The 12,433-nt window shown below is 29.0% G+C and overlaps 1 protein-coding gene across 2 annotated transcripts; it reads right to left on the reverse strand.

Moving 5' to 3' along the window:
* Nucleotides 1-1,810: 1,810 nt before the first annotated feature.
* Nucleotides 1,811-6,363, reverse strand: LOC114191788 (ethylene receptor 2-like). 2 transcript variants are annotated; one of them, XM_028081181.2, is made up of 3 exons: nt 5,905-6,363; nt 3,207-5,029; nt 1,811-2,781 (listed from the first exon to the last, which is right to left on the reverse strand). In XM_028081181.2, exons 2-3 carry the CDS (start codon nt 4,944-4,946, stop codon nt 2,242-2,244), a joined length of 2,280 nt encoding a protein of 759 aa, XP_027936982.1. In that variant the 5' UTR covers nt 4,947-5,029; nt 5,905-6,363; the 3' UTR covers nt 1,811-2,241. The 2 variants fall into 2 exon arrangements, with proteins under 2 accessions (XP_027936982.1, XP_027936983.1); XM_028081182.2 differs by having other exon boundaries at nt 5,639-6,363.
* Between the last annotated feature and the right edge of the window lie 6,070 nt (nt 6,364-12,433).

The raw sequence follows: 12,433 nt of genomic DNA on the forward strand, positions 1-12,433 counted from the left end.
GCAATGTTTTATTAAAATTTTTATAAAAATGTTAAATAAAGATATTTAATTTTTTTTCTAAACATATACTTTAGTTAATTAAATATTTTAATGTTTCTTAAGATTCTTTTCAAAATTGACAGTTTCAATTCAACTCTGTTGGATTAATAGAAAATTTGATATAGTTAATATATTTACAATATAATATAATAATTAAACAAAAAATAGTAATAATAATAATAATAATAATAATAACAATAATATTAAGGGCATTTAGGTTAACATAAATTAAGTTAATCAAAGCATTAACATATTAAGGGTTAATTATGTTTTTAATCTCTTAACTTTCATTGAATTTTGGAATTAGTCTATTTCAAAATTTTAGATAGTTCTTCGTCTGTTGGAATACCTGGATTTAGTCCTTTTAATCAAATTTTTAAAAAATAATTTCGGAAGTATACTTCATTGAAAGACAGTAGTTAAAAAAATGATAGTTATAACATCATGAACTTAATGAAAATACTATATCCAGGTTCCAAGAAGTAAATCAGAATAACACCTTTTTCCCTTTATAAAATGATAAAACAAATGTCTCAATACATCAATACATTGAATTAAAATGAGATTGTGAAAATGGTGTGTTTCGTTTTTTTTTTTCTTTTTATATTTTCATTTTTGTTATTTTGTGAGGGACTAGGAAAAAAACCAATAAATAATGAAACAAACCTATCAAATAGACAAAGATTGAGCAACTAAAAGGTAAATAGGTGATTCTTCTTTTTCTTTTTCTTTGGTTGTTTTGTCTCCAAGGAAAAAGTTCACAGCGGAAAATACGTTATAAAATTGAAATTTGGGCCCTTAGTTTTTAAGGTTGTTGGGGGAAAATAAATTAAACAGATGGGTCCACATGAAAATGATACAAGTGTTGTTCCATTTTACGTGGTAAGGTTCATTCATGGTTTATAGTTTACTTCGACCAATATTTGTTCGACCAATATTTGTCCGCATCATATTTTAATCCATCTTTTTTTATCTACGTTTAATTCACTATTTCAATTATTATTAGATCATTTATTTTGATTTTTTTTAAATATGTGATGTGATGATTTAATGATGATCAAAATGGTGAATTAAAAGTGGATAAAAAAAGTGGGTAAAAATATCATTGTTCTATTTGTTCATGTAACTTTTTTTTTTCCTTCTACTATGTTTCTAGTGAGTATTTATTCAATGTTTGGAATGGCTTCATGCATGAATTTGAGACTCTCCTCTAAAAGGAAAACAATTTGTGGAGTTGTTTTCTAAGGTTACTAGTGATAAACTCAATCATTTAAAATTTAAAATCTAAGAACAAAAATCTCTATAATAATAAATGTTAAGGGATTGAACATTGAAATGGTAAGTTAATATTATTAAGGATATGAGTTTAAGTTGTATATTTAGTAAAAATAAAAAATAAGAAGATATCGGATATCTTACAAAGAAGATTATTCGTAAATTCAATATCTTAAGATTTTAAATTGAAGATAATATCAATTTTTTATATAAACAGGACTCGTGTCTCATTAGTTTTATATCTCGTGAATCTGCCTAAAATCCATTAGTAGCATTAGAATATGTGAGTTTGTAGATTAGACTCATTTCTTATAAATGTTATATCTTTTGATCAATTTTGAGAGATTCATATATAATATGAAGGTTCTCAAGGGGATAATCCTTGTAGCCAAAGTTGTGAATTCAGTTCTTTGTTTCTGATTTCTCGATGAAACCAAAAAATATTATGCATGCATACGAATTGAAAGAACATACACAACACTAACAACTTGAGACAAACAAAGAAAACTAATTTGTATACCATTTAAACTTGTAATGAAACTTGAGGTATAATAATGATTCATGATCTATAAAAGATGAAACATTGCTGCAAAAAAAGAAAAAGGTAACCAAAAACCTACTAAGAATATGACTGAAAAATACTGTATAAAAACTTATTTTCTTATATGTTTAAGTTTACCGAGGAAGTTTTATTAGGGAGATACAATACCAATGAGACCTGAGCCCAACTACATAAGATATTGATATCATTCTCAACCCAAAACCTTAAGACAATGGGTTTATGAGTCTTTATTCTTATATAATGTTTTACTTTCTCATTTATGTCTTATGTAATTGGGTTCAGGTCTCATTAGTATTGTATATCTCCAGTGAAATTCTCTCTATAAACCTAATAGTTGCAAGGACTTAAACTTGCGGCATGAATTCTCACATGACAGTATTTCCCTGCAACAGGATTCTTCTGAGTTCACCGGCAATTCCATGCAACAAAACTGGTTTTCTTATGACTCCATTGATGCCAACTTGCATGCATTTTTCCCACAAATCTTCTGTGCTTGCAGTCAAGGCCACAATCACTGGCCAGTTTCTGCTTCCGAACTTGCGAACCCTTGATGCAACTTCAAATCCATCAAGCTCGGGCATGTGAACATCCAAAACAATCACCTGAAAGGAGCATCCACCACCTCCAATCACACTAAGACATTCAAATCCTGAACAAGCACATGTCACAGAGCATCCTAGTTTCTGCAGCAACTTCTGAGTCACTGCTCTATTTACATCATCGTTGTCCACCAACAACACTTGCAGACCTCTGAAAAAAGAGTTCGAATTTGACGGCTCTGAACTTTCCCCGGTTTCAGAGATCGACACAGCAACCGATCGCTGCAGTTGAAACCGTAGAGAAATGGCCATCACCTGAGCATGACCTTCACCGTTTGGTACAAACCATATGTTCCCTTGCATCAGCTGCAATATTCAGAAACAAAGCACAAAGTCATTAGAGACAACAAAATTACAGAACATAGATACTACTAGTGTTGTGTTTAGTCTCTGAACTTAAATTGAAATTCGTCTAAAACTTTAATACATTTTGATCCTCAAATTTTGATGTGTAAAATGCATTTTATGCTAACAATGAATTGGTTAACTCGTTTGACACATTCTTATTTTAATGTTAACTCGAAAACAAGCTTGACACGTACACAAAATCTAATTTACTACCTGGATTAAAATAATTATATTCATTCATTCTTAAATCATCTGGATTAAAAATCTAATTTCACATAAAACTTAAGATACTAGAAACATACATATTTACTCCAAACTACTACTAGAAGAGTATTATCATGATGAACTAGTTACACACACCAAATCAATGTAACTAAACTCACCTGAATTATCCTCTTGCAAATGCTGAAGCTCAATCTTTCCTCAACCCTATGAGTAGCACGCATTGTGCCAGGAAGGTGCCCTGAAGGAACTGAATTTTCCATTTCAGATTCACCAATTTTGATCCCTATCTCAAATCTGATATTTACATCCCCATTTGAAGAGCTTGGTCTCCAATTTGTCCAACCCTGGTCACTCCTCCCTTGACTTCCAGTTTCTGCATAAACCCGCAGCACAAGAACCCCTCCTCCTTGGTTACCATTTATTGCACTCCCAACCATATGCAGAAGCACTTGGAAAACCCTCTTTTCATCACCTACAACATTATCCGGCAAAGACTTATCTGCATCAACAACAAAGCCAAGGCCCCTATAAACACACATGAACCTGGCAAAGCAAGCTGCATCCTTCACCATATTATGCAGCCCAAAAGGCTTCATCTCCAGAGGGAATCTTCCATCATCCCTTGCCGACCAATCCATGGCATCATTCAGCAGGTTTGACATCACAGTGCTGGCTCTGAACATAGAATCCACAACCACTTTCTGCTCACGCTTTAAATTCTCTTCCTGCATCACCGAAAGCAGCCCCATGATTGAGTGCATAGGCCTTCCCATTCCATTACTCATCACTTTCTGAAACGCTGCTCTGGCCTGGTTGGCCCTCATAGCATTCATCTTCTCCACCTGCAACGCTCGGTTCTGTTCCTCCAACTTCTCCCTCATCATATGAGACTCCTCAAGAATCGCAGCATGAGACAGAGCCACCGCCACCTGATCAGCAACCACCTTAATAATCTCAAGCTCTTGAGTGCTCCACGATTTAGCCTCCGTCACAGGAAGAATCAAAACCAGCACAGCATAACATGTCTGTCTTAGCTCCGGTGTCCCCCCTTTGAAATTGCTAACCCGAAGCATCGGCATTCGGATTGCAGCAACCGGTCCTGCCACACCAGAATCTCCACTGCTGGCAGTGGCAAGCACCGAATCAGAATCAATCACGTTCACCTCATCACTCCCCTTGATTCTGGCAACATCAGGATCAGTTATGAGAATAGAACAGTTGAGATTCCTCCCATTCAACTCATGAGTAAGGTTCATCTCAGTCTTCTCATCATTCGGCATCCAAATTGCACAGTTTTGCAAACCAAGCGTCTTGGAAAGTTCAACCAACGTGGTGTACAGAATCTTGTGCCTATCCAACGACTTTCGAATCTCTTGAGTAAGCATTCTCACATGCACCGAAGCCTCCTTCTGTTTCATTATAAACCCAACCTCCCTCCCAAGATCCCAGGTCTTTTTCTTCAGCATGAACTCCCGAACCTTCACTTTCAACAGCAGAGGGATGAGAGTGAAGAGAGTTAGCGCAGTGGCACATGACACCAATGCGGTGAGGGTTTTGAACACAGTGATTGCCACCATGAGTTGAAAAGTGTGGGGACCATAAGTCCAACCATTGAGCAAATGTGTCATCCCACAAAGTACAATGAAAGCGATGAACTGAAAGAGGACCCATTTGAATGGGAGGTTTGAGCAACTAACAAAGTAAAGAAGCTCAACAGGGATGGAGAAGTAGGCCACAGCAATCAGAAAATCACCAACCCTTTGGCACTCCAGAATGCTCTCAATAGTCCAGAAGCTCCACTCATCATCACAGTTACATCTTTGAACTTCTGTTCCACACACACGCGTCACCACCACAAACCATGTTAACAAGACTCCAAATGACACTGACTTTAACATTATCCCTCTGTGCACCTTCTTCAATCCATTCAGTGAATAAGAAACTCCAAAAATGTTGCTTCTTCAACAACTATCTTCTCCTCCTGCCACAACACAGTTAAATAAGCAGAATTAAAATCTTCGTAAGATCCAAATCATAAAAAACACCACAAGATCCAAAGGGGAAAAAATACATAGAGAGAAAGAAAAAGGTCTAGGAAACTACAATTCTTTTTGTTTTGACCCTTTGGGTGGAATGGCATGAATCAGTAAATAACACAGTAAAAACGGTAAAGATAACATTTTTCGTGTGTGTCTATATACAGATATATCCACATATGGAATAAACAAATGAAAAAAAAGAAAACAAGGCCAAGACAAAAGCTCCCTCCCTAAACACCCACACAAAAATCATTAAAAAAATAAAACTACTCCAACAACGTTCACTGCTTAAAGATAAATAAAGAAAAGACCCAGTTATGCAGACCAATCTTTCCTTTTAAAAATAAAGTGTCTGCAAAACAAAACCCAATAATTACTTAAAATAAACAAAACTCAGATTGCAATCATACATATAATCCAATCCTGATTAGATCGTAATTAACAATTATCTTATCCGTACCCAGAGAGACACCAAAACCTGAATAAAAACACACAACACATTACCAACAATACCCAATCACAGAGCGTTTGAAAATCCTTTGAGAATAAACCTGAAGAGAGACAAAACGCTTCTCACATTCGACATATTGCAAATCACATCCAAGAGGTTAAAATAACCTTCTCTACCAATCTGTCAAACCTTCCAGACACAAAAAACGTGCCACGCCCCATTTTTCTCTACGCATTGATTAAACAAGTGCAACCCTTTTGATCATTAGGAAGAAAGAACAGAAAGAAACCAGCTTTACAGCATGCAACAAATCCCACCACTGAAAAAAGAAACCTTGTTTACTGTGGTCAAATCAAATCCAGGTACCTCGTGCCTTGTAATCCGGTGAGTGGGGTGTGTTGTGGTGTGTGACAAGCAAAGGGTGTAGCAGGAGTTGGAAAAGAGCACGAGTTAAGAGACACCCAGATGGAGAAAAATAATGCAAGTGGTGTTCTTGTACTTGTTGTGGATGTTAAGGTACTGCTGCAACTGCAACTGCAACTGCAACTGCTGCTACCACTGCTACTACAACCACAATAAAAACAAAAAACAATAGCAGTAGTTGTTTTGTGTTGGAGTATATAGAGAAAATGGAGAGAGAGAGAGAGAGAGAAAGAAAGGGTGTGTGATGATGATATGTGAGAGAAGTGCAAGCAAAATGTGGTTTTGTTTGAAGAAATGAGAGGCAAACCAAACCACAAACCATAAAAGGAAAGAGTATAGCGCCGTTGTTTCGCGAGAGAAGAGAGAGAGAAAGAGGAAAGAGAGAGAGAGAGAGAGGGTCCACTCTTCTTACATGAAGAGAACTTAGACGCTCTTTTGAACTGAGATGTCTTTGTCAGTCTCGAAAAGATTTGAATGTTTTGTATTCTGTTTCTCTTTCTCCATAGAACACAAGCATACCATTTTTATTGGTATGTGTTTTCTCTTCTCTCTGGTGGATAAATAATATTTACACAAAACAAGAAAATATTTTCCATGCTGTATCTTGTCCCTTTCCTTATCAGATACTCACCATTTTTAAAATATTCACTTATAGAGTAAAATATCATAAAATTGATTGAGGATAAATTCTGTAAAATGATTATAATCTGTTTTGTATTAAAAGAAAACTCTGGTTCTTTTAATTGTTGAATTTTATTCAAAACAAAATGGTTTTGATCAGTTGTTCTTGTCTGTTTTGAAAAGAGTAGAAAGATAAGATGATGGTTATTTTTATTTAATTAAAAATTAAAATAAAACACTCAACACGTAATCCAACTTATGCGACTTTTTTTTTTTCTATTGAAGGATGACGGTAATATCTACTGATATATTTAAATACATGTTTTATTTTATTTAACCCTAGCTATATATTGAAAAAAATATTAATGTTATTGAATTCATGTTTGTGTCCTGGTCATGTTACTAGACATAATGCATTGAGATTTTGAATTTATTGAATTTTTTTGTATAATAAATATTTTAACATTTTATAAAGTAGTATGGTAGCATACGCAATCTAAATAATAAATTTTTATTTCATATAATTAAATATGAAGTAAATAAATATTTTTAAATATTGAAATTATATTATAATTAATATTTGTGACAAATACATATTTTGAACACGTAAGATATGTTCTAAATTCATAATAACTAATTTTTTTTATAATTTATAATAACATAGGTTAAAGTAAATGCAATTGAGGCCTATATGTCTGAATCTATTTACTAAACATAAGGAAAGTAGATTCTAAATAAAGTGGAGTATGTATCTAGTATATATGCATTATATATAGCAAACATTTATTTTATATATTTTAAACATGAAATCAATATTTTAAACATATAAGATATCTTCTAAATTTACAATAAATATTTGGAGACTATTATTAAATATATATATATATATATATATATATATTAAATATATTTAATGATAGTCTTAGACTTTATATGTTATAGGACTGATTGACGTAATCATTTATAATAGGCATTATCTCACTCTTAGTTAAGGATGATACTAAAGTAATAACATTATTAATGTTCATATTAGAATATCCTAAATAGTTTTGGGTAGGTCTAGTTTACTTAGTCTAGGTTCATTCAGGTAAAGTCCAATAAAATAAGTATAAAAGGTTACAAGTTAAATTTGGTCGTTTATTTATCGTTATATTTACTATATCAAATAAATTGTTAATTTCGATTTAAGAGTATCTTTATGAACGTCCAATTTAATATCTCAGGGACCATTTCATTAAAAGAAGATTATGCTATAATATATGTTAGGCTGACTCGCCGGTAACTTATTGAGGTAAAATGACAGTTTAAGATAAAATGACAGTCCAAAACTATAATATTCGAGTCGTTGAACGAAAATATAGTTCGTCCAACAAATTACAAATGACAATTGATGCAATTTACTTTGTGCAATATATCATACAACTCTTCCGAATTTTCAAAACATAAACACTTGAAACTTGAAGTATAAATTTCTCAAAAAATAAATAATATACAATTTATCAAAATACTTCATATTCAATATAAATAATATAAATTTCTATAACATTTCATGTCAACATTTTAAATGTAAAGATTTTTCAGAACACAAAAATTAGTATAAAAAACAAAAAATTAAAGTAAATTGTAAATAGAGTAGAAGTATATCCTACATATCTAAACATACAGCATTTATTATCTTGATTACAACACAAAGTTTGATATGAGGTCAATGATAAATTTTGTGAATTAATTCATGTTTAAACCAATGGTTGCAATGTATTGGATGGTGGGCAATAATCTGCTTTCACATTAAGACAAAGTTCCAACCTTTATAATTTAATTTGCACAATGCCTTCCTTTGAGTTTTTTTTTTTATTAAAAAAAAATGCTTCTGCCTTTATAATTCAATCAATATATACCAAAAATAAAGATAAAAAGAAAAAATACAAAGTAAAATTTTAAAAAGAAAATAAAAAGCAGGCAAAAGGTAGTTAAGAATGATTAAAAAATAATACAACAAATATTAACATCTTTTAAAATTATTTTCCTATTCTCCTTGTTTATTTTCCTAATCTAACGTTTGCGGTATTTTTGTGAGAGAAAGTTGTCTGTACTATGCGTATGAACAAAGTAGCAACAAGCGTAAATGTTCGGGATTTTGTTTGATTTTAAGCGGAAAGGAAAGAAATAAAACTAAAAATAAATAAAGAGAAAAAAAAACAGATTTTTAAATAAATATATATAATAATAATAATAATAATAATAATAAAACGTTAAATATGTTTCTATTAAATATAAATGTAAAACTGAAATTCATTTTTTTCTTGTATAATTCTTTTTAAAATTAAAAAAAAAAATATATATATATATATATAATAATTTTAATTTATTTTTTATAAATTTAATAATACTATAAACCGATATTTGAATGATAATAACATGTTAAATTATATAAACAATTTCTTATTTTAAATATTATTTGATATATTAAATAAATTTAACATAATTAAATTAAAATTATTATATTTTTTTATTTTCAAAGTTGAATCACCATTTTACATGAGAGACATAAATAAATTTTATTTTTGCATTAAAATTTAAAAATAAAAAATATTTTTTAAAATCCGAAAATTGAAGCACCGACGAAAATGGATGTATTAACGTAACAGTGAGAGGAGATTTGAATTGTGGTTTGATGAATCTGCCATCCACTGCTCAAAGTAGAAAAGACACCATTCTCTCCCACACCTGGAACAAATCAAATCCTTCCATTCTAAACAAAATTTAAATTATATATATATATATATATATATATATATATATATATATATGAAAAGAGTCAAAGATTCCACTTTAATAATAAATAAATATCAATGGTTTTAAAGTTTATCTTCCAAATGTTTCTACATTGGAAAAAAACTTATTTTGATATTTATTTTTTTGTTATGAAAAATGTCATGAAAGTTTAGGAAGTTATCTTAAAGTATTTTTTTCTCTTTTATTGTTTTGGTGTTTGAGAAAAAAAATTAAGAAAAACATTTGTTGTTGAATTTGCCAAAGAAAATGAAATTCAAATTTTTGTTCATATAAAAAATATTCTTTTAAAAAAATAATTAAATAATAATTAATTTTATAAACCAAAATAATTAGATATTATATTACATAAATACTATTTTATAAAATAAAATTACTGGTATCTAATAACTTTTATTATAAATAAATAATTATAATTAATTTATAAATTAGAGTATAAATTAATCTTTAAAATTGTTTACGAAAATTTTAATTACTTATTATTATTAATTTTAAATTATTTTATATTTTTAAATCAGAGAATTTTAGTTACTTATTATTATTAATTTTAAATTATTTATAATTTTAAATTATAAATTAATTTAAATATTAATTATTTGATAGTTAGAATTAAGAACTCTTATTTAGAAACTAATTATAATTTTTTTATAATAAAAACTATTTTAGATATTCCTAATTTACAAAATAGTGTTTAAATTAGTACTATTTATTTTTATTTAATTGTTTTCGAATGTCTTAAAGTAAGCAACATGAACTAAAAATTATATTCAAATTCCACCTCGAATTCAATAAAATACATGAATAGAAAACTTATAAAACTTTTACACTTTAAATACAATACTATTTATTTTTTCACATAAACTGTCTGAAGTTTAACATAATAATAAGAGTAATTTATAAATTTATTTATAAAATTCTAAACTTAAATAATTTTTTGAACTATTTTACTATTTTATTTAAGAATTTAAATTTAATCAAATGTATTTTTTTTAATAATGAATATTTGTAACTATTGTTTAATTAGGAATCAAGACGAAAAAAACGTTCTTTTTTAATCTTTAATTCCGAGTCAAACTTAAGTGATAATAATTATAAATGTGTGTTAAAGATGAAAAAAAAGCGTTTATTTTTTATTTTTAATTCCAAGTCAATCTTAAGTAATAATAATTATAAATGTGTCTTATATGATCTTTAACAATTATTACTGTAGTATTTATTAGGTTTAAATACATTTTTTGTCCTAATTTTTGTAATGTTTGTTGCAGATGGTCCTTATTTTGAATGTTTAAAATGGTCATTATTTTTACCGAATGTTTAAAATGGTCACCATTTTTGCAATTCGTGTTTTATTTGGTCCTTTTTTGTGACGCCGTTTAAATCATTAACGGAACATTGTATAGATGGCACGACTTGTATTAGGGTGTGTTACGTGCCACCTGTACAATGCTTTGTTAATGATTTAAACGACATCACAGAAAAGGACCAAATAAAACACGAATTGCGAAAATGATGACCATTTTAAACATTCGGTAAAAATGATGACCATTTTAAACATTCTGTCAAAATGAGGACCATCCACAACAAACACCATGAAAATGAGGACCAAAAAGGTATTTAAACCTATTTATTATTATTAGTGTCTTTAATCTAAATAAAATCTAAATAAAACAACTAGCAACTAACTTTAGGAATCTAAATAAAATCTTAATACATTCAAAGACTAGTTGTTTGGATTTTCACAACTACACTAATAATAAATAAAACCAATGTGTCTTATATGATCATACCAATTACAAAAAGCAAACTCCATTATAGAAAATTAGGGAATTTTAAGTTATTGATTTATGAGTCATTATAGTGCAATAGCAAAGTAGAATGGTTTTAGCATGAGAAAAAGGCATAAGAAGTCAAATATTAGGGTTAGAATATTAAAAATAGTTGTTAATGGTGTAATAAGAAACAGAAAGTTGATTTTTCCATTGCTTCTCCACGAAGGAGACATATGTGAAAGGAATTAAAAAAAAAAAGCATAAAGGAATATTTTTAATTAGTTGGTTTTTGATTGAGTCAAAGCAAAAATTATGATACAATGTACTTAGGATAGATACATAGATAGCTTTATATAATATAACTATTACTCATTCTATTCATCTATTGGAATATACCTAGTTGGCCACTTCCCTTTGTAAAAGTTCCCAATCAATGTTTTCAGAACAATATATAATTAATTTTTTATAAGTATTAAAGTTTTTTTTATATATATTTCATTAAACATGTTATTTAGTAAATTCAATAGGGTGAAATTATATTTTGATCTGGTTCTATTAAATTTTTTTTGCTTAATTATATATTCCACATTTTAATTATCATCACTTAATTTATTTTATATATTCTACCGATTAGAGGTCATGCATTGTTAACAATGCTGAAAACTTCTATGATGAGTTATAATGACATTTTTATAATTTAGACGAGGGTGATGAATTTCTAGATTTATTTAACCACTTGTGATATTAAATTATGATTTCAATGTTATTATCAGCATGATATAATCATAAAAGGTTATAGATCAGAAAAACCTAGGAGTCTACATACAGATATGGATTGAGGTTTGATTTAATTTAACATGTTAAAAGAAATCAACTAAACAAAAATATTTGGTTCTGTTTGAATGTAATAATGAATTTAAATAAAATAAATAAATGTAATATTTTCATTATTAAATTATTTTTGTTGTCTACATTTAAATATATTGAATAATTTTATATTCTTTATTTAGAAAACTAACAAAGAAAACAAACATTATGAAAACAATCTACATATCGTTTATACTCATAACAATCTTTATAGTATAACAAATTTCTTAGTGAGCTATGCATTAATTGAAGAAAATATTCATTAAATACATAAAATAAAATTTAAGTCCATAGCATATTACATTATGTTCTAGTACACTTAATAATCTTATAATAATTTTGAAGAAAACATTATTCCATTATTTTGAAGAAAAGATGAGGAAAAGGAAGGTCTTATAGGTCAAACAAACCACTTATAGAGT

Source organism: Vigna unguiculata, chromosome 7 (genome assembly GCF_037176805.1).
Source record: "Vigna unguiculata cultivar grain cowpea cultivar isolate G323 ecotype 2 chromosome 7, ASM3717680v1, whole genome shotgun sequence".
NCBI lineage: Eukaryota > Viridiplantae > Streptophyta > Magnoliopsida > Fabales > Fabaceae > Vigna > Vigna unguiculata.